This window comes from Piliocolobus tephrosceles, chromosome 7, assembly GCF_002776525.5.
Source record: "Piliocolobus tephrosceles isolate RC106 chromosome 7, ASM277652v3, whole genome shotgun sequence".
NCBI lineage: Eukaryota > Metazoa > Chordata > Mammalia > Primates > Cercopithecidae > Piliocolobus > Piliocolobus tephrosceles.
Window position 1 is genome coordinate 15,718,527 of NC_045440.1, and position 21,737 is coordinate 15,740,263.

General features: G+C 40.9%; 1 protein-coding gene across 5 annotated transcripts in view; it reads left to right on the forward strand.

The window, feature by feature from the left end:
• Positions 1 to 21,737, forward strand: part of SLC7A2 (solute carrier family 7 member 2) — a 73,880-nt gene that overhangs the window by 31,114 nt on the left and 21,029 nt on the right. For 3 of the 5 annotated variants that reach the window (XM_031935840.1, XM_031935841.1, XM_023216617.3), the window contains 3 exons: positions 15,246 to 15,643; positions 16,365 to 16,520; positions 20,695 to 20,860. In XM_031935840.1, coding sequence (XP_031791700.1) covers positions 15,268 to 15,643; positions 16,365 to 16,520; positions 20,695 to 20,860 — 698 coding nt within the window. In that variant the 5' untranslated portion in view covers positions 15,246 to 15,267. Of the gene's footprint in view, positions 1 to 10,720; positions 10,849 to 15,245; positions 15,644 to 16,364; positions 16,521 to 20,694; positions 20,861 to 21,737 lie in introns of those variants that run through there. The other 2 variants (XM_023216619.2, XM_023216618.1) reach the window with 2 other exon arrangements.

Consider the following 21,737-nt stretch of genomic DNA (forward strand, 5'->3'; position numbering starts at 1 on the left):
AGGTCCTTCCTTGCCTCTTCTAGCTTCTGGTCATGGTCATTCATCTTTGGCATAACTTGGCTCACAGCTGCGTCTCTGTAATTTCTGCCTCTGTCATCACATGGCATTCTTCGTGTGTTTCACGTGGCATTTACCTCTTCTTATAAGGACACCCCAGTCTTAATTGGATTAGCGACTTAACTTGATAACGCCTGCAAAGACCCTGTTCCCCAGTAGGGTCACCAAATAAAGTACCAGGTTCAGCGTGTCTTTCTGGATGCAGGACACAGTTCAATCCATAACAAGGAGTAAAATCTATCCTTATCCAAGTAGTTGACTAATTAGGATTTTTTTTAAGTAACATAAAAATACAGAGTGCTGTGAGAACAGGGTGACCTAATTTAGCTCAAGGGAGTATCAGGGGTGACTGGGAGCTATCCAGGCGGAGAGGAGGAGTAACTTTCCAGGAAGAAGAAACAATGTGTAGAAAGCCCTGGGGCAGTCAGAGGCTTAGTGTTCTGAGGAAGTTAAAGGAGCCCAGGACAGCTCAAGTGGAAGAGGAGGAAGCAGAAGACAGCTGAAGAGATGGCGAGGAGCAGACCCAGCAGAGCTCCGTATACTGTCGAAGTGGTTTTTAAGAACAAAGCAGAAAGAATTAATAGAAGTAGACAAAATGGAGGGTTATCATAAGCTAATTGGGCTCTATGTTTGCTTCCCTACATATGGAACCTTTTGTGTTCTTGAGAGGGTCATGTTTTAAGCTAATGATTGTTTTTCAGTGTGGCCATTACACTTTCTTTGTTTATTTGTTTTTTTAGAAACAGGGTCTCACTCTGTTGCCCAGGCCAGAGTGCAGTAGCGTGATTATGGCTCACTGCAGCCTCTACCTCCTGGACTCAAGGGGTCCTCCCACTTAAGCCTCCCCACAGGGAACTGGCACTACAGGTACACGTCACCATGTCTGGCTAATTTTTGTAGTTTTTGTAGAAACGGGGTTTTGCTCTGTCGTTCTGGCTGGTCTGGAACTTCTGGGGCAGTCAAAGGCTTAGAGTTCTGAGGAGGTTAACTCTGCCTCCGCCTCCCCAAGTGCTTGGATTACAGATCGGAGCCACTGCCCCCGGCCTGCTCATTACACTTTGAATTAATATATTTATATGAGGGGGAGAGAAATCTTGGGATGGTAGCTATTTGGAATTACTTGAAGGAGAGGACTTTTCTTTATTTGTTCTTAGGGCAGAGTTAGACTAATGGGTAAGATTATAGGAGGAGAGCTCCATGAAATAAAAGCTTTGAGAGCTGCATGAGGAGAAGACAGGATGTCCTTGAAGCTCGGGACTCTCTGGGCCCATACAACATGGCCGCCTGTCGGGGATGAAAGGAATTCTGAAGTGAAAATGAGAGGGGACCGGTTTCCTCTAGGGTCCCCACAAAAAGCATCCACTGGAGTTTCAAATGTGACGTTAAGATTTCTAAAATATATTTACGTATACTTTATAGTAAAAAATTAAGAGCATTATAAAGGCTTTAACATTAAATGTCACTGAGGATTGTTAAATAATTGAAATTCATTTAAAAACCTTTGCAGAAGTATTTAGACACTTCTGCTGCGCTCTATTCAGTAGCACTGGCTTTCCTTACACTCGGCCGCACTTGCAGTCATTGTCCTTAACCACACGTCTTGTGTACGGACAACCATCTCTTCCCTTTTCTTAATGGCCTACCAGCATGCTGGGATTACAGGTGTGAGTCACCGCACCTGGCCTAGAGGGACATTTTTTTTTTTTTTTTTTTTTTTTGAGACGAAGTCTTGCTCTGTCGCCCGGGCTGGAGTGCAGTGGCCGGATCTCAGCTCACTGCAAGCTCCGCCTCCCGGGTTCACGCCATTCTCCTGCCTCAGCCTCCCGAGTAGCTGGGACTACAGGCGCCCACCACCTCGCCCGGCTAGTTTTTTGTATTTTTTAGTAGAGACGGGGTTTCACCGTGTTAGCCAGGATGGTCTCGATCTCCTGACCTCGTGATCCGCCCGTCTCGGCCTCCCAAAGTGCTGGGATTACAGGCTTGAGCCACCGCGCCCGGCGGACATTTTCAAAGAAGCTGCGGAAAGTCCCTTGAAAAGGAGTTTCAACCTTCCCTTGTATTAGGTTGGTGGGTGCAGAAGTAATTGCTGTTTTGCCATTAAAAGCAGTAGCAAAAACCATGATTAACTTTTGCACCAACCTAATACCTCTTGAAGGAGACCCCTTTTGCATTCAACACCAGCACTTCTCTACACCCCCTTATCTCTCCTGCCGGCTTCTCTTGGCAGGTGGATGAGCGGGAGGTTCACATTTTTCAGGCTGCTGGCTTTTCCAACTGCCTCCCACCGCGTGTTACATAAATCAGCTTAGTTTCTTAACTTTAATTTTCTACATTTCCTAACCCACCCCTGCTGCTGCTTTGAGTCAGAAGGAAAGCTCAGGAGATGACAGAGGACAAGAAAGAACCTTCTTGCTGTGTCCATGCAGTAGCTCAGACGGCCTGGGAGCCGGGACAGAGGGAGAGGGCAAGGGGGCTAGGTGGGGGCAGCTGGATACACGCCGTTCAGTCAAAACATTTTCACCTTTGCGTGGACCAGAAGGCTCATGTGCTATGGGTAGTAGGAGGACAAACTGGGCTACAGTACTCGTTGGAGAACAGCAACATGCAGGGCTAGAAGGCTGGGCTAGGGGATGGTTTGGAAACCCAGGCAAGTTGCTGAAGTTAGCTGACAAAAGACAGATTAGATACAAGTGTGAGTAAATAGATTTTTTTTTTTTTTTGAGACAGAGTCTCTCTCTGATGCCCAGGCTAGTATGCGGTGGTACAATCTCGACTCACCGCAGCCTCTGTCTCCTAGGTTCATACATTTCTCCTGCCTCAGCCTCTTGAATAGCTGGGACCACAGGCACATGCCACCATGCCCGGCTAAGTTTTAGACTTTTAGTAGAGATGGGTTTCAGCATGTTGGTCAGGCTGGTCTTGAACTCCTGACCTCAAGTGCTCCTCCCTCCTTGGCCTCCCAAAGTGCTGGGATTACAGGTGTCAGCTACTGCACCCAGCGAGTAAATAGATTCAAAGCCTTAAAACTTTGAAATCTCATTCTTTATATAATATTTAAATTACTAAGAATTAATTGTTATTTTAAAGTATGCTGATATTTCTAAATATTTTAAGCATATTTAAAATGAAGGAAGCCAAGTTCATTTACAAATCTCCATACAGTGTGGTTTCAAATATTTGCTTCCTCTTCTGAGTGTCATTGAAAGTCAGGGCTGGGAAATAACAGGGCTGGTTTCCTGGAAATGGTATAATTCAGAGCCTAAGAGAGGATCTCTCTCTCTCTCTCTCTCTCTGCATCTTCGTGCTGAAAACCCTGAAAGTCAGATGAAACTGCTCTTTATAAAGAAGCAGCAAGAGTGGGGAGGACGGGAGTTTATCTCTTTTCTTACAGTCTTCTTATTTGAAAATACTGCAGCTGTACAATGGCCATATATTGTATGTAATACAAGGCCACTATAAAGGTTTTAGAGGACAGAAAAGTTATAGTTTACGTTTTGTTTTGGGGTAACAAAAGATTAAAAATTTGTGCTGTTAAAAAGAAGTTTGAGAAACTCCGTGTACGCTATACGTGTATATGGATGTATGTTTAAAATTTTTGCTTAGATTGCAGGGCTTGCAATGGTTTTTATGAATTATATTCTTTGTAAAACCTACTTTTCACACTTTATTTGAATATTTTAAAATTCCTATATGATCAGTGATTCCAAAATAGTTTTTATATTTATGAGATGGTTTGAATTGTAAATTTTATAGTAATTAAGCTATTATTATTCAGAATTAAAAATCAAAATACATGTTTCCAGGAATTTCTAAGACTTTATAGACTAATATGATTATATTAAGGATTTTTTTTTCTGTTTATCAGGGAAATAACTATAGTTGCTGTTAAATATTTATGCAAAAATTCAAGATCTTTTTCCAAGGAAGGAATTGTTTCAAATAAAGTAACAAAGAGGAAAATTTGGACTTCTAATTGAGTTTAAAAAGTGAATGATTAAATAAATTATCAAAATTTCAAAATGAGTCTTAAAGATTATAGATATTTCTTAGTTAATTAAAAAACGTGGCTGGGGGCAGTGGCTCAAGCCTGTAATCCTAGCACTTTGGGAGGCTGAAGTGGGTGGATCACCTGAGGTCAGGAGTTCGAGATCAGCCTGGCCAACATGGTGAAACCCCATCTCTACTAAAAAAACTACAAAAATTAGCCTGGCATGGTGGCAGGCGTCTGTTATCCCAGCTACTTGGGAGGCTGAGGTAGAAGCACTTAAACCCAGGAGGCAGAGGTTGGAGTGAGCTAAGATCATGCCGCTGCACTCCAGGCTAGACAACAGAGTAAGACTCCATCTCAGAAACAAACAAACAACAGTACACACACATACACACACACAAAGAAAAAACCCAGCAATTCTAGAGTGGAATAATGGCTGAAGAATCAGATTAGCCATGGCTTTCCCCAGGAAAGCATCCCTGCTGCTCCCTGACCCCAATCCCATTGTGAGCATGCAGCCTCCTCCTTTGTGTCCCCAGTAGTACCCTGGATTTCCTTTACCCACAGACATCTAGCTTTATGGTAATGGCCAGTTTACTTTTGTACCTGTATCCCCTTGCCTCCTGGAATTTTGTTTGGAAATTGCATTTAGATTTTTTTTTTTTCTTTTTTTGAAATGTCTAAGACTTGATCTTTTAGAGAAACTGATCTCTAAACAGTTGAACAGTTGATAAGTTGAATTCAGTCTATGCAGTAATATAAAATTTAATGCAAAGTCTAGAGAAAACTTAATTGGAGAAATTGTTTACGTTTATGGCATATTAATAAGTAGAATAGAAATGTGATAAGCATATCAGTCTTCAGTTTTAAGGACCACATTCTTTCCAGTTGTTTTAATGTTTTAAATTGTTCTTGGTTTGCATGTTCTAGATAGAAATTTTAGAGGCTCTGAATCATGAAGAACCAGCACCCTTTTCATTGCTTTCTCTGAGCACACAATGGGAGTATTTTATTCAGATTTATTTGAAGCCAGTATGAACTTGCAAACTTCTCCAAGCCAAGACAGCATTTCAACAATCTATCGAGAAGCTAACGATAAAAATCTATGCTCATGCGTTGTTGCTATGTTTTAAGAAGAACCAAATCAGAATGTGTTTTTCAAAATTCAAAATATAGTTTCAAAAGTGACCATTTCGTTTCAATAAATGACTTTTCAGCAAAACCATAAATCCCAACACAGTATCCCTCTGAATTTCTTGAACTTGAACTAAAAATGAATGTGAATTCTGGTTAAATTCCATTTCTGCCACAGTTGAAGGAAAGAATTTTGCCTAGCATTGAGGAAAAAGTGGTTGAATTCTAACAATTAATCAAATTAGGTAACTTTTACGGGGTGGGTGCAGGGTGGTGATTTGAAAGGGATACACTTTGGCTCTGTTTGGAAAGAGAATAATCAGAGGAAACCAGAGTGTTCTAAAGTATTTCTCAGCTCTTTGCTTTTAGAGAAAAAGCTTTCTTATACTCCACTACCCTCCTGGTCCGTGCACATACTTCTGGCATCTTTGATCTGAAAGTCAGCTACTAATCCAGAGAAAAGTAAAGCTCGCTTCCCAAACACAGGCCGTTTATTTAATTTTTAGTTCCGCAGTACATGTGCAGGACGGGCAGGTTTGTTCCATAGGTAAACGTGTGTCATGGTGGTTTACTGCACCTATCAACCCATCACCTAGGTATTAAGCCCCACATACATTAGCTATTTATCCTGATGCTCTCCCTCCCCTCGCACCACCCCCTGACAGGCCCCAGTGTGTATTGTTCCCCTCCCTGTGTCCATGTGTTCTCTTTGCTCAGCTCCCACTTATAAGTGAAAACATGTGGTGTTTGGTTTTCTGTTCCTGCATTATTTTGCTGAGGATAATGGCTTCCAGCTTCATCCATGTCCCTGCAAAGGATATGATCTCGTTCTTTTGATGGCTGCATAGTATTCCATGGTGTATATATACCACATTTTCTTTATCCAGTCTATTGTTGGTGGGCACAGGCTATTTAAAAAGGGCAGCAGGAACATGGTTCCATCCAGGTCTTCAGGATTTCCTTGGCATCGTTGAGTTATCTCTAATTTATGTGGACAGTGGATTCAAAGTGGAATTAAGGTATTATTGAGTGGTTTGCTTTTTAAACAATAGTTGTGCTCATCTTTTCAAACAGTTTCTCTGGGAAGTGATTACTCATTTCTAAGTATGAGCAGTTCGGACCTCTGTCATCACAGCGGATAACCACCCTGAAATTCAACAGCATTTAGAGGAGGATCACTGAATTGTGGCAAGATTTGATGGACAATGTCAAAGACGTAGAGATTGAATCTTCAGTAAGCTAGAAAACCCACTCATTTAAACTCACTCATTTACTTTCTTCCATGAAAATATGCCAAATATTACTCTGTTTGGAATTCTGACAATTCAAGGAGCTCGATGTGGAAATTTGAGCTGTATTCTAGAGGCATATATTTAAAGTCTGTATGTGTTTGCTTTTTCAGTTTTAGAACAGGCATGCAAGCTTCAAATGGAAAAAAAAACAAAACAAAACAAAGACAAAACAGAACCCTCCTTGCACAGAGTTAGACTGAAGTCAATCTGCCATAATTTGTTGATTCTCTGTTATCTGTAAACTATATGACATGTAAAGTTAACGTTTTAACTTTGGAGTGAAATAGGAGCTCAGTAGTTTACCACCCAGCTTACAAATCCATGTGTCCCTTCCCACTCATCCTCCTCCTTGACTCTCAAGGTGGAAAAGCTAAGCTCTGTTGGCCACCCGTATCTCTTCACCCTACTGCCCTTCCCCTAGAGCAGCTCAGAGTCCCCTCTTGTGCCTAGATTATTCCAGTAGCCTGTTTAGCTTTTTCCTTATGTCCTGTCTTGATCTTTCTCATCCCGTTTATAATAACAGTCAGAATGATGTTTCTCAAATTCTGCGTCTGGCTTAAAGTTCTCAGTGATTTCGTACTGCCCCCAGGGTCAGCTTCAAGCTCCTTGCACAGCCTAGGGACCCTTCTGCTTAGCTGTGCTTACCTCTGGCTTCCCCATCCCTAAACTCTGTGTGGATTGAACTACTCTCTACTCCTTGACTCTTGCCGGAAACACCCTCTGCTTAGAACACTTGTGTCCCCACCACCCCCTCCCGCCCTCCTTCTCACTGAGCTTTCAGATGGCTAAATTTAACTCATCCAAACATAGCTGTCTCCAGGAAGGCCTCTCTAACTACCTGAATCCCTGTCAGAGTTAGGAGCCCTTGCAGTGCTCTGCCTCCCGTATGCACAAGCATAGCTGTCTCATATTGCAATGCCCATCATGTGTGTGCCTGTGCAACTGCGGGTGGCACGAGGGAAGAATTGGGGCAGCCTATTTATGGTTGTTCCAGGGCCTGATAGGGTGCCTCAGTTATTTGGGGAAACGAATAAAGTAGTGGAAGTATTTATAAGAAATTTACATTTTTGGCTGGGTGCGGTGGCTGACGCCTGTAATCCCAGCGCTTTGGAAGGCCAAGACAGGCAGATCACTTGAGGTAGGGAGTTCGAAACCAGCCTGGCCAACATGGTGAAACCCTGTCTCTACTAAAATACAAAAATTAGCTGAGTGTGATGGCGGGTGCCTGTAGTCCCAGCTACTTGGGAGGCTGAGGCTGGAGAATCGCTTGAACTCAGGAGGCAGAGGTGGCAGTGAGCCGAGATCACGCCACTGTGCTCCAGCCTGGATGAAAGAGGGAGACTCCATCTCAAAAAAATTTTTTTTTTTTACGTTTTTTAACAAAAGATAATTCAGGTCTTAAGTGTTGTAGAGACTTCTCTGATTGAGGAATTTTAAAAAAACCTTCTCCAATATGGTAAAATATTCCCAGGGCTTCCCTTGATATCCTTTCCTCCATTAGGTGAATTATCGCTCTGCCACTAGCTTACTTCTATAATTCATTGGCCAAAAAAACAAAAATTTAAATGTTTTTATTAAGTACTGTAGAGCCCTTGTTTCCTATTCCTGGGGCCATCACTAGCTCTTACGTGCTCCTGTGATTCTAGTAGTGGGCACTGGGAGAAATGGCGTTACCGATAATCCAGATTGGTTGTGTGTATATCTAAAAAGAAAAGATTTTCTGGCCGGGTGCAGTGGCTCACGCTTGTAACCCCAGCACTTTGGGAGGCCAAGGAAGGAGGGTCACTTGAGGTCAGGAGTTCGAGATCAGCCTGGCCAACATGGCAAAACCCTGTCTCTACCAAAAATACCAAAAAAAAAAAAAAAAAAAAAAAATAGCTGGGTGTTGTGGTGGGTGCCTGTAACTACTTGGGAGGCTGAGGCAGGAGAATCACTTGAACCCGGGAAGTGGAGGTTGCAGTGAGATTGTACTACTGCATTCCAACCTGTGCCACCCCCACTCCGTCCCCTGCAAAAAAAGAAAGAAAAAAAAAATTCTACCTTATGTCAAGCTATTTTTTTTCAAGGAGAGAGTATATACATCTGTGGGTAAAGGGCAGAACTAATGCAGGTTAAACACTTTAAGTACCATATTGGAAAGTGAACAAATTTGAGTTATGCTACTATGGAAACCTCCTTTTGGAAAGAAGAGGAATCCTCAGGAAATGTAGCAGAAATGGCCGAAGGTAGCAGATTGGAAGAGGTGACAGTGGGAGTGGAGTGGGGTGAAGCAGCCTCACTCAGTACCATCTTGACCTTCGCCAGTAGCTTCTGGTTTCAAGGAACAGAGACCACTCTGAATAGCTGAAGTGCACAGGAGGTACGTCCACACCATGTCAGGAAATCTCGCACACACAGCATTAGAAGCGCAGCAAGGCCCGGGGGAGCAGAAAAGCTCCCCAGGCTCCTCTTTCCCTGTCTCCCTGCTGGGGCAGCTGCCTTTTCACAACTTTGCCCTACTCTGAATGACCATGGTATGGCTTATTGTATGTATTTATTTATTTTCAGATGGAGTCTCGCTCTGTCACCCAGGCTGGAGCGCGGTGGCACGATTCTCACTGCAACCTCTGCCTCCCGGGTTAAAGCAATTCTCCTGCCTCAGCCTCCCGAGTAGCTGGGACTACAGGCGCGCAATACCATGCCTGGCTAATTTTTGTGTTTTTAGTGGAGATGGGGTTTCACCATATTGGTCAGACTGATCTCAAGCTCCTGATCTCAAGTGCTCCTCAAGCCTCCCAAAGTGCTGGGATTACAGGCATGAACCGCTGTGCCCAGCCCCCTCTGTGTGGCTTCTACTGCCAGCTTGTGGGTTTCTGCACCTTGTCAAGCTGGTCCCCAGTGTGTGACTTCAGCCTGCACTGGACCATTTGACCAACTCGGTTATTTTGTGCTTAAGAGCTTCAAGAACATCTAATTGAGCATTCCCAGCCTTTGACTGTTTAACCCTGAGTCAGGTGTCTCTCTGGTCCAGTGATCCGTGGCTTGGGAGTGTGAAGACAGTGCTGTGGGGAGGGTAGGAGGCAGTGGTGGAATCCCAGGTAAGGTAAAAAATTATGGAAAGGGCCATTCCTCATGTTTGCAATGGCACATATAAGGTGACAGGTCCTAGCAGAGGGAACAGGTTGTACCACTGGCAGTCAGAGTGACATACTAGCCAAAGATTGCTGAAGACCTATGGGCATGGGCATCTGCCTGGTGCCCAAGCCTGCCACCAAGCTCTGGTCAGGAATGCAGAGTGCTGACTGGGCAGGGACTCCAGTTACCAAGGTGCCAAGGGCTTTGCCTTCTTCAATTTTTGCTGCTTCTGTTCCCCAAGCCTAAACACAAAAGTTGGATGCTTCATTTAGTTTTTTTTTCTGCATCTCTTTGAGCTAACTACGTATGCCTTATTCCCGCTGTAATGTTGCTTTTACTAAAGTGAAATGGAGTCACATGTTTGGAAGCACCCGCTGTCTTTACATAGACTTCCCAGAATTCTCTATCAGCCCTTTATTTGTTGAATGTCTTTAGGAAAAATGCTTGCCTGTATCTGGATTCTATATCAGAAAATTTGAAATAATATGTTTTTAGTCTAACTTCCTGGCAGTACTGATTTGGTATAAAAGGGTTTCGAGAAAGTATCAATGCTATTACTACAGTGGTTGTAACTTTGTAGTGGCTTCAGTTGTGTTTTTTGTTTTTACCTATGTCTACACTTGCATGCACTTCTCTGGAGAAAACTCGGGAGGAAGAAATTGTTCAGAAATCTTGCTTTTGGAAAAAAGATAAGTTTTAGACCCAATAAAAGTGAAGTGAATATGGAAGAGTGTTCTTTGTTTTTCCAGAAAAATTCAGGCTTAAGTGTTGAATGCAAAGGTTTGTGGTTTCTGTTTTTGCTAATCAAGGCTGAACAGTTACCACTTGTGATAGTCTTTTATCCTACATTATACTTTTGATGAACTTTTAAAGAAATTAATCTCTCAAAACTTAGCAAAAAGAATAAAAGTCAATAAATCCATGGTATTATGGCTATATCTTTTCCCCTTTACTGCATTATTTAACCCACATTATAATTTGAAAATTTATCTTGAAACTTTAACGTCATAGAAACGTTGGGTTTGGAGATTGCAAAATAAAAAAGATCTAGGGCAAAAACAATGCAGTAAAGATCCCTACTTATCTATGTGATGTAATTACTTTTTTTTCCCATCAGTCCCAAAACAGAAAGAGCAGATGTCTCACCACGAAACTAGCAAGTGGAATGAAGAAAGAAAAAATTGGTTATAATTTGGACAAACTAATTTGCTGAGGGTTTATTGGAACACCTACCCCACTGGCTTGCGACAGCTAGTTTCTCCTGTAAGATTTATTGTCAGGGCCTGGGATACTAATATAGAAGATTAAGTTTGAAATGTCAACCTTTACCTAGGGGAGGAAGGGAAAGATTCATTTCTAAGTGACTCAATGCGGCATCAAACTTTTGAACTACAGTGAAAATCCAGGATCAACTTGTGACTATGATTGGCAGATTTGGAAAGATTTCTGGGGGTCATTGAGAGGAAGCTTGCCCTGTTAATGTCATCAGGGTTAGGGATTTACTGGACCTAAAATTCTGTACTGTCAAGTTGATGGCCTGGGCTGAAGAAGTTTTAGAAGGAGGTAATTTCAAGTTGCTGAGGAAGGAATTTAGCTTTTATGGCAAGAATTAATAGGGCTTTATCAAGGCATGAGGTGCCTAGAAATGGTCATACTTAAGTTTGGGGCAGAATGGGGGTGGGGGCTAAGAACGATCCACATGTATCATTAGGCTCATGAAAATCATTCAGAGACTTTCCTGCAGCACAGCATATTGCTAGTTCCTTCCAGCCCTCCCTTCGCTCATTCTGTTTTCAGATCTAAGCTCATGTGCACATATTTGTCTTCCTCAAGAGTCGCCGCTGTCTCAGCAATTAATAAAATAATTGCTTATTGAAGAAAGATATCGATTTCTGGTATTGCCAGAATCACCTGTGACCTCATAGGGATATTGATTAGAGCCTTATAGCCTTATATTCTAAGGCCAAGGATGTGGGTGTGAGTTTTGTACGGGCCTCTTCCCAAAATCTGCATCATTTTTCTTATACTACACGCATGTAGGTTGCTTATTAAATATGAGTCCTTGGTCACTGTAGCAGTAACTGACAGTGCTCCCAACAGTGCAGATCATCTGCTCCTGGAAAAACAAAGTTTGTGCCCTCCAGAGTAAAGGAATCACCTCCAAAACCCCTGTATTTTATCCCTGCATTTGTATTTGTTGTAGAAGTGGGAGGGATGTTTTTTCTTGGGCAGTGAAAGTCCTCTGTAAAAATGAGAGTAAGATGGTCATAACCATTTCACACAGGGAGCTTATCTTTTTTTAAATGTTGAATAAGTTATAAAAACTTCAAAAATATGTACATACCACATTATATCACTAATATTAGACACAAATGTTTTTCTCATTCTCTTGTTGCCACACTACTTTCATATATCAGTGTGTCTCGACAAAAGCATATTTTACAAAAGTACGAGATTCACTTTCTTCATCTACTAAGCGCTGCATGATAGACCTGCTAGAACTCAATGTTTGTTTAATAGTGACTCATTAAATTGACCCAATATGTTTGTTCCTTACTTTTCTCCCATCCCATTATAGTCCTACAAAATTAGTTCTGTGTTGTGGCTTTTGCAATCCGTGTTTTACCAGGCTGTGCGTGGTTGAGATTGTTTGCAGAGGACATTGAGTAACCTGCCAGTTCTGAGAAGTTTCTGACGTATGCTTTTCTAATTACTCAAAAGCAAATGAATGTTTGGCAAATGGGAGCTTTGTCTTTTTTCTCCAGAGCAACATAGAAAACCTGACTACACGTAAAATACTTTTCATCTTTAATGGGAAAGAAGTGTTTTCCTACACAGACCTCCCCCCAAAAAAAGAAAAAAAAATTGGAAAGAATCAGTAGAAATCATATCTTATCTGATTAAAGCTGTGCGTTTCTATAAGCAGTCCTGCTTCCTGTGTAATCTGGAGTGAATTAAATTCAATTTCCTATTGAAGAGATGACCACCACTCATTTATTCATTTTGGGTAACTTAATAATAAAAGCTTTTACTGTTTTAACGTTTTCAAAGGAGGTTTGTTTTCAAAGGAGGTCGACTTGCTTATTCTTTTCTTCTTATGCTGTTTTTTCTTTAGAAATTTCACAAATAACATCATAATCATAGGACCAGGAAAAAAGGATGTGAAAAAAAGTTTACCCACAATCCTGTTAGCCCCCGAATCTTTCCTTGGTTTTCTTTGCTTCCTTCCAGATCCTTTCTCTTTAAATATGCAATAGTTGTAGAATTTATGTCTTTTACTCATAAAAATCAAGGTTAATTAAGTCCTCCACCATAGGCATGTTTTATCTGGTTAAATGACAAATGGATATGCTACACTTTGTTTATCAGTTGTGTTCCCAAAGTTGTATATGACATGTCCCATTTTCACGTGATGTTAAATCATCAATGAACTTCAGTGTGTCTTTGTTTTTGAGCACTTTTCAGTTGTCCGTGGTCCCTAATCCTTGCTCTTTGTGCATCTCTGTATAAAAATGCTTAAATATTACAGAAGCTCAGCATTTAGTAACTACCTTTCCTATCCCTCCTGACCCCCTCGGTTGGCCTTTATGTAACTTCCACTTTTTACTTCTCAGTTCTTTTTAAGCAGAACACTTACCTTCTAGCTATATGACAACGGGCTATTTAAGGGTTAGCCAGTGGTAGAAATTGATATACATTTGATTTATGGAAGCATTGATAGGTTTTGACTTTGAAAACCTGCCTATTGGTAAAACTGGAGATGTCAACATATTTGCAGATTTTCCCACAAGCGTTTGTGAACTGTCACGCTTTGGCACTCTGTCGGGTGGCACAGAAGATACTGAAGGTGTGTAAAAGTTGGTTTTTATCATCGAGGAATGTGTCACCTATTTTTTTATTTCTCCTTAGGCTTTTCTTCATATTCTTTGACTTACCTGCTTTCACTATTGGAAGCTTGTATTTATATTTATATTGATGTGTGGATAATGTTCCTCAGTTATTTCCTAATCTGCTAAGTTACATGTTTTGGTAGACAATCGCATGTACAGCTCTTTCATTTTTAGTATTTCTTTTGCATATAAGTTGTACATATTCATTGGAGACAAATTAGAAATCGGTATTAGCAATATAATATATGAAATACAGAGACGAACCCATCTTCTAAATATAATTACTGTTAATATTTTGATATGTTTTGCTTTAAGCCTTTTTAGTGTAATATATGCCTATGTATTTTTTCTTAACTAATATTCTTGTCTTGTTTTGTAACCTGATGTTTTTTCAGTGTTAGGTTGTTTAGGCTTGCAGGGGGTGGGGAGTGTGACTTTTTGTCTACTTTATTCATTCCATTTTTAAAAGAGCATAGAATAATATTTGGCATGGACTTTGGATTTATTTATCTAGAAATCTGAAATATAATAAGCTTGTGTATTTTAGTACAAATTCATACTTAAAGCATGGTTGAATGACAGTTTTAGATTTCAGCAAACTTTGAGAGGTGATTTTTTAAAAATTCTAAAACATTCACATCTGCTTCACATTCATTATTTAAAATGAAAACAGAGAAGCTCACACATGCTTGATAAATCCGGAGAATACGAAATGATTAAGTTTTTACGTGCTTTTAGACGATAGCTAAGTCCTGTAAGTCTAGAGACCCCATCTATATAAGACATCATTCTATACATATTCTCAGCACAATTCCTGGTATTTAGTAAGGCCTGAAAAATCTGGGTCGGGCATGGTGGTTCATGCCTGTAATCCCAGCACTTTGGGAGGCCAAGGAGGTAGGATTGCATGAGCCCGTGAATTCAAGACCAGCATGGGCAACATAGTGAGACCCCATCTCTACAGAAAATAAAACATTTACCTGAGCATGGTGGCACAGGCCTGTGGACCCAGCTACTCAGTAGACTAAGGCGGGAGGACTGATTGAGCCCAGGAAGTTGAGACTTCAGTGAGCTATGATCTTGCTACTGCACTCCAGCCTGGCTGACAGAGTGAGACCCTGTCAAAAAAAAAAAAAAAAAAAAAAAAAGAACCTGAGTTAAATGGATAGTTGAAGTACAGAGGGACAGAACCTAAAAGATGAGGCAATTCACTCCCTTCCTTGTAGTGAGAGCAAAATTAGCCATCTCTTGAAATATATTTCTATCAACATATCCTTTGAAAATTTTTAGGTTGGACTTGGTGGCTCACACCCATAGTCCCGAGGCTGAGCTACTCCAGAGGCTGAGGTGGGAGGACTGTTTGAGCCCAGGGGGTTGAGGCTGCAGTGAGCCAAGATTGTGCCACTGCCCTCCAGCCTGGGCAACAGAATGAGATCCTGTCTCCAAACAAAAACAAAAACACGAAATTATAATGTGCAAACAAGAATGGCAAATCTTTTTAATCACCCAAGGCTGCTATATTCCTTTGCTTGCCACCTAAGCCATTTATTGCAGTCTCCTATAAAGGGACATGTATCTACAGGAAATTGAACTACAGGAAATTCGAGGCTCTGGTTATTAAACCTTCCTTCTGACTGCTCTGGGTCCCTGCATCTCTTCTAACAAGTGAAACGCACACACAGCCTCGCTCTAATTGTGCCTGGAAGCTGGGTCACCAAAGGGAGGGATGATGATCCCAGATCAGCTTCTAACCTCCTCCCTTCTGCTCAGGTTGCCTTCATCAGACGTCAGAATGATTCCCTGCAGAGCCGCGCTGACCTTTGCCCGATGTCTGATCCGGAGAAAAATCGTGACCCTGGACAATCTAGAAGACACCAAATTATGCCGCTGCTTATCCACCATGGACCTCATTGCCCTGGGTGTCGGAAGCACCCTTGGTGCTGGGGTTTACGTCCTCGCTGGGGAGGTGGCCAAGGCAGACTCGGGCCCCAGCATCGTGGTGTCCTTCCTCATTGCTGCCCTGGCTTCGGTGATGGCTGGCCTCTGCTATGCTGAATTTGGGGCCCGTGTCCCCAAGACGGGGTCTGCGTATTTGTACACCTATGTGACTGTCGGAGAGCTGTGGGCCTTCATCACTGGCTGGAATCTCATTTTATCTTATGTGATAGGTATGTTTCTAAAAGAAGTCTAACGTGTGGAATGGAAGAAATCGCAGCCCTGTGTCACAGCCCTTGGGTTCAGTTGTAGGTGTTGGGTACATCACTTGATGTCTGTGTGTCTCATTTTTGTCATCTCTAAAATGTCTCCTCCTAATTACAGAATTTCCTGGGGTTTTTTTTAAAGACAGTCTCACTCTGTCACCCAGGCTGAAGTGCAGTGGCGTGAACTCGGCTCACTGCAACCTCCGCCTCCTGGGTTCAAGCGATTCTCCTGAGTAGCTGGGATTATAGGCACCTGCCACCATGCCTGGCTAATTTTTTGCATTTTTAGTAAAGACAGGGTTTCACCATGTTGACCAAGCTGGTCTCGAACTCCTGACCTCAGGTGATCCACTCACCTTGGTCTCCCAAAGTGCTGGGATTGCAGGTGTGAGCCACGGCACCCGGCCACACAATTCTGTGATTTTTGCTTCATCTTTGACTATGCCTCTTAGTGGACTTGCAGACTTTTTAAGTTATAATTCTTTATTGCAAATAAAGTTACCACATTCCACAGTTATGGATTTGAACATTTGATGACTATTGTATGATTATAAATATCCAGATACTGTATATGTGATTAAAATTTTCAATCTTTTGTGAACTCATGTTTATCCTGTAATAGAGTAGCAAACGATGCTATGTTAATTTGCCCCCAGTGACTTCGTATCCTCTGTTCTGTTTTGGGAAGGTACGTCAAGTGTTGCAAGAGCTTGGAGTGGCACCTTTGATGAACTTCTTAACAAACAGATTGGTCAGTTTTTGAGGACATACTTCAGAATGAATTACACCGGTCTTGCAGAATATCCTGATTTTTTTGCTGTGTGCCTTATATTACTTCTAGCAGGTAAGAAAACTACTTATGCCTCTCCCCAGGATGAGCCACACTATTTGTCTCAGGAAAATAGGTTGCTTCTGAATTTGGGGCCTGAGTTCCCAAGACAAGGTCAGTATATTTATACATTTATGTTACTGTTAGACGTCTGTAGGGTTTATTACTAGCTGGAATCACATTTTAACCTAAGTCTAAATTTTGTGCAGTGGTAAAAATAGCGCTTCTGAGTAAATGGCACCTGGCACACACTAAATAATAGAATGAGGACATTGATTTTTTTAATAATTAATTGCAGGTTTGCAGGAATAGCGGTGGTTTCAGTAAGGAAGAATGTATACTTTCTTGGCATTGTTTCATCTTACTAGATACAACTAGGGATATTTGCAATTTCTAGAACAAATTCTGTTTTTCTGACATGCTTTCATCTATATAACGTAGGCCTTTGGTTGTAAAGGAAGCAAGTTCAAATCACCTGTCATTTTGTAATGTTGACATTATATAGACAAACATACTTAGTACTAGGATTTTTCAGTTTTTGTCAGTATGGTAGTATAGTGGTTTTAAGAGACACAGGAATTCGAATAACCAGATTTCAATCCTGCTGTGCCACTCACTCCCTTTAGAACATAGAACAATTTATATAATCTTTCCCTCACTCAGTTTGCTCATACATAAAATGAGGCATCAGTGTCTGCCTCCTACAGCCTTCTCATTTGGTTCCTAGTAAGCACTCACGTGGTGGTCAGTTCTATTTCATAGGCATAGCTAATCCCTGCTCTGTCTCCTTATATTTGTTTTAACTATTTGAACATTTTCTTTTTTTCTTTTTTCTTTTTTTTGAGATGGAGTCTGACTGTGTCACTCAGGCTGGAGCGCAGTGGTACTACAACCTCTGTCTCCCGGGTTCAAGCGATTCTTCTGCTTCAGCCTCCCGAGTAGCTGGGACTACAGGCGCCCACCACCATGCCTGGCTAATTTTTGTATTTTTGGTAGAGACAGGGTTTCACCATGTTGGCCAGGGTGGTCTCAAACTCCTGATCTCAAGCCATCCCCTCGCCTCAGCCTCCCAAAGTGCTGGGATTACAGGCGTGAGCCACCACGCCTGGCCACATTTTCTATTTTGAGTCTCATTCTTACCTGCAATCCTGCTTATACCTATCAAGGATTACACTAAGAGTAAAAACCATGTATGTTCCTCCTTCTTACTTGCTTTACCCTGAGCAATCTGCCTCATGCTTTCTTGTCCGACCTTATCTCTGATTTCTCCCTTGTTAGAAGACTGAGACAGAAATATGTTTCTCTTTTGAAACGCTTACTAGAAAATTATATAATTTTGAAAACAGCTTTACCCTTTAAAAAGTGAGTCATTAATGAAATGTTTTGTATAGGGATAGGGATAAGAACATGAACAACGTATATAGGTCTAAAATGTTTTGCATTTTGATTCTAATGTCAAGATGAATTGCATCAATTGTTTTTCAACAAAGATTGATTTTTGTTTTGGTTTCTAAGCAGTGTAGCTTAGAAATAGAAACCAGTCTAGTGTTAAAGTATGTACATTGTATTTTATTTGTTTACATCATATTTTATTTTATGTACATCATATTTTATTTTATTTACATCATATTTGATCATTTTAATGAACTTAAAATATTCAACTTTAATCTCTAAATGATGAAAAGCATGTAGCTATGACACAGTCAGCACATAGTTTAATTCCATGGCAAGACTCAGGCCTTGGCTCATTTGTCCCATGTTCATTCACCGTCATATCTTTCCTTTAATTATAGGTGAAGCTTATGTTTTAAACTCTTTCCTTAGAATCTTTGAAGATCAAAACCCCCTATTGGAAATCCCTATTCATATTGTAACACCAAATGTCTTGTGACATGAAGCAGTTGTTTTACTAAAGATACACGGGAAGTGTATGCTCCGTTTAGATGAGATATTCATTGATGTCTAATCTGCCAGTGGGAGATGAGACCCCAGAGTAGACAGTGCACATGCGCTGTTGGGAAACTTATGTGAAATATAAAGGTGGCTTTGTTATTCTCCGAGGTATATAGCAACGGTTCCTAACCTAGCTTACAATTACAGAGTTGGGAACTGTACTGACCATACAGCTTTCCTTTATATGGTAATATTTGATTCTAGGAATTACACAGGTAGAAGAACAAAATTCAAGTTCTTTCATCTCTGCTTAGAAAAATTTGCTTATTTGTTGCTGGGTGGTATACATATGGGGAAGAAACAAGTAAATCTGTGACATCGTCTTTTCACAGCGATCATTTGCTCAATAGTAAAAGATAAACTTTCTTAGGTCCATAGTTCAAATCTTATACCAGATGGGTTAAAGATATACATATGATAAATATAATTAGAAAAATGCTAGAAGGAAATAAAGTAGATGTTTTGGGTTAATGTTTAAGAGATTTTTTTTCAAAGTAGAAACTAAAAAGGGAAAATTTGTTTTTTATTATACTAACTTTTCTACATGCATATAATCAACAGTAAGATTAAAGGCAAAAACAAACTGGGAAAAATATGTGTTGTACATGACAGGCAGAGAGCTTATGGCATTAATATATAAATAAATTTTATAAATCAATGTATTAGTCCATTTTCATACTGCTATGAAGAAATACCCAAGACTTGATAATTTATGAAGAAAAAGAGGTATAATGAACTCACAGTTCCGCATGGTTGGGGAGGCCTCGCAATCATGGTGGAAGGTGACAGAGTAGCAGAAGAACGTCTTACATGGTGTCAGGCAAGAGAGCATGTGCAGGGGAACTGCCCTTTCTAAAACCATCAGATCTCGTGAGGTGTATTCACTATCACGAGAACAGCCCAGGGAACCGCCCCCATGATTCAGTTACCTCCCACTGGGTCCCTCCCTTGACACATGGGGATTATGGGAGTTCCAATTCAAGATGAGATTTGGGTGGGGACACAGCCAAACCATATCGATCAATATGAATAGAATACCCTAATAGAAAAAATAGACACTTTAAATTGAGCCAAACTTTCCAGAGAATATTTTGATAATAGGAACCAACAGTACAGACCTTTGATGCAGTATTACCTTGCAGAAAATTATTGTAAAGAAGTAAATGGAAAGTGTAGAAAGATAGTTATAAAAGAATTATTATGTCAGTGCTATTTATAATTGTAACAAACAGTGAGTGATCTAATTGTCTATAAATAAGGGATGAATTAAAAGTGCAGTACCTCAATATAGTCTAAGATTATGCAGCTGTTAGAAATGAGATTATATATTTACTAGCACAAAAGAGTGTGTGTGTGTGTGTGTGTGTGTGTGTGTGTGTACAAAACTTGGGAGGGAAAAGAATGGTTGATCTTCTTTGTTTTTTTTCTGTGTCTTCAAAGTACTTGAATAGGAAATTGATCACTTTTACAATCAGAATATAAAGCTATTAAAATGAGAATAGGTTTAACAAAGTACTTTTTTGGCACAATTGAAGAATTATCTTTGTTTATGTATTTTGTGTACATGGCAGATATATGTTTTTGCGTTTACTTTTAAAAAGTTCACAACTGGGCCGGTTGTTGTGGCTTAAGTGCCTGTAATCCCAGCACTTTGGGAGGCTGAGACAGGTGGATCACTTGAGGTCTGGAGTTCGAGACTAGCCTGGCCAACATGGCAAAGCTGCAACCCTACAAAAAATACAAAAATTAGCTGGATATGGTGGCACACACCTGTATTCCCAGCTACTCAGGTGGCTGAGGTGAGAGACTTGTTTGAGCACAGGTGGCAGAGGTTGCAGTGAGCCGAGATAATACCACTGCACTTCAGCCAGGGAAACAGAGCGAGACTCTGTCTCAAAAAAAGAAAAAATAGTTTGCAACCATTTACCTGGAAATTAGATGTTACTTTACCTATCATTGGCAAAGATGGCCAAAGTTACTACAGTTATGTTTCTTAGAAAGTGTGGTGTCTTCTATGAGCACGACCCGCCTCCAAAATTGAGTTGGTTGCATTCAGAAGACCTTTCAGGATTAGGTAATTAACTAATGAGTAAGAACTAGCAGTAGAAGTGGATAGATGGAAATTAAAGATATGAATCCTGGTGAAAGAATATCCTAAAGCCCTGTATTTGCCTCAAAATGCCATTGCCTTTCCTGAAGATAAATAAACATGGAAATGCCCTTTCTTCTTCCATAGGTCTTCTGTCTTTTGGAGTAAAAGAGTCTGCTTGGGTAAATAAAGTCTTCACAGCTGTTAATATTCTGGTCCTTCTGTTTGTGATGGTTGCTGGATTTGTGAAAGGAAATGTGGCAAACTGGAAGATTAGTGAAGAGTTTCTCAAAAATATATCAGCAAGTGCCAGGTAAAATATTTGAGATTTTTTTTTTTTCTCCTTCTTGTTTAAGAAAATATTTTCAGTGGGTATATTAGGTCATTTTTACTCTGCTAATAAAGATATACCGAAGACTGGGTAATTTATAAGGAAAAAGAGGTTTAATGGACTCACAATTCCACGTGGCTGGGGAGGCCTCACAATCGTGGCAGAAGATGAAAGGCATGTCTTAACTGGCGGCAGACAAGAGGAGAGAACTTGTGCGGGGAAACTTTCCCTTATAAATCCATCAGATCTTGTGAGACCCACTCACCATCACAAGAACAGCAGAGACCCGCCCCCATGATTCAGCCACCTCCCACTGGGTCCCTCCCACAACATGTGGGAATTGTGGGAGTGGCAATCCAAGATGAGATTGGATGGGGACATAGCCAAACCATACCAGAGGGCATATGTGAGTTTTCTTCTAGAGCAGTGGTTCTCAAATTTCTTGCTTCTGAGACCCTTCTGAGAGGCTGTTCCATTCCAAGACCCCTCTTCCCAGACTGCCTTCCAACTTAAAGGTATAGGTATGCTTCCTATGGAGCAACTGTGTGAACCCACACACCTGCTGGTTCCCAGCCTCAAGCTCTGCTCCGGGTTTAGGGGAAGAGCAAGGGAAGATCCTAACCATTGGGAAAACTTGGTCTTTCCCCCTAGCAGTTTGCCACTGCTAAATAACAATGAGTGTTTTTGACTCCTGCATCCTTTAGTTCTTCCTTCAGGACCACCGTTCAGTTTTATTGTATTCTTTTAATGCTTTAGTAATCTTCAGACCTTGTTTTTTGGAGAAAGTTTTCAGTTGCACAAGCAGACATAAGATTACACAAATACCTATTGCATGGAATGTGAGGTACACCTCTATGTT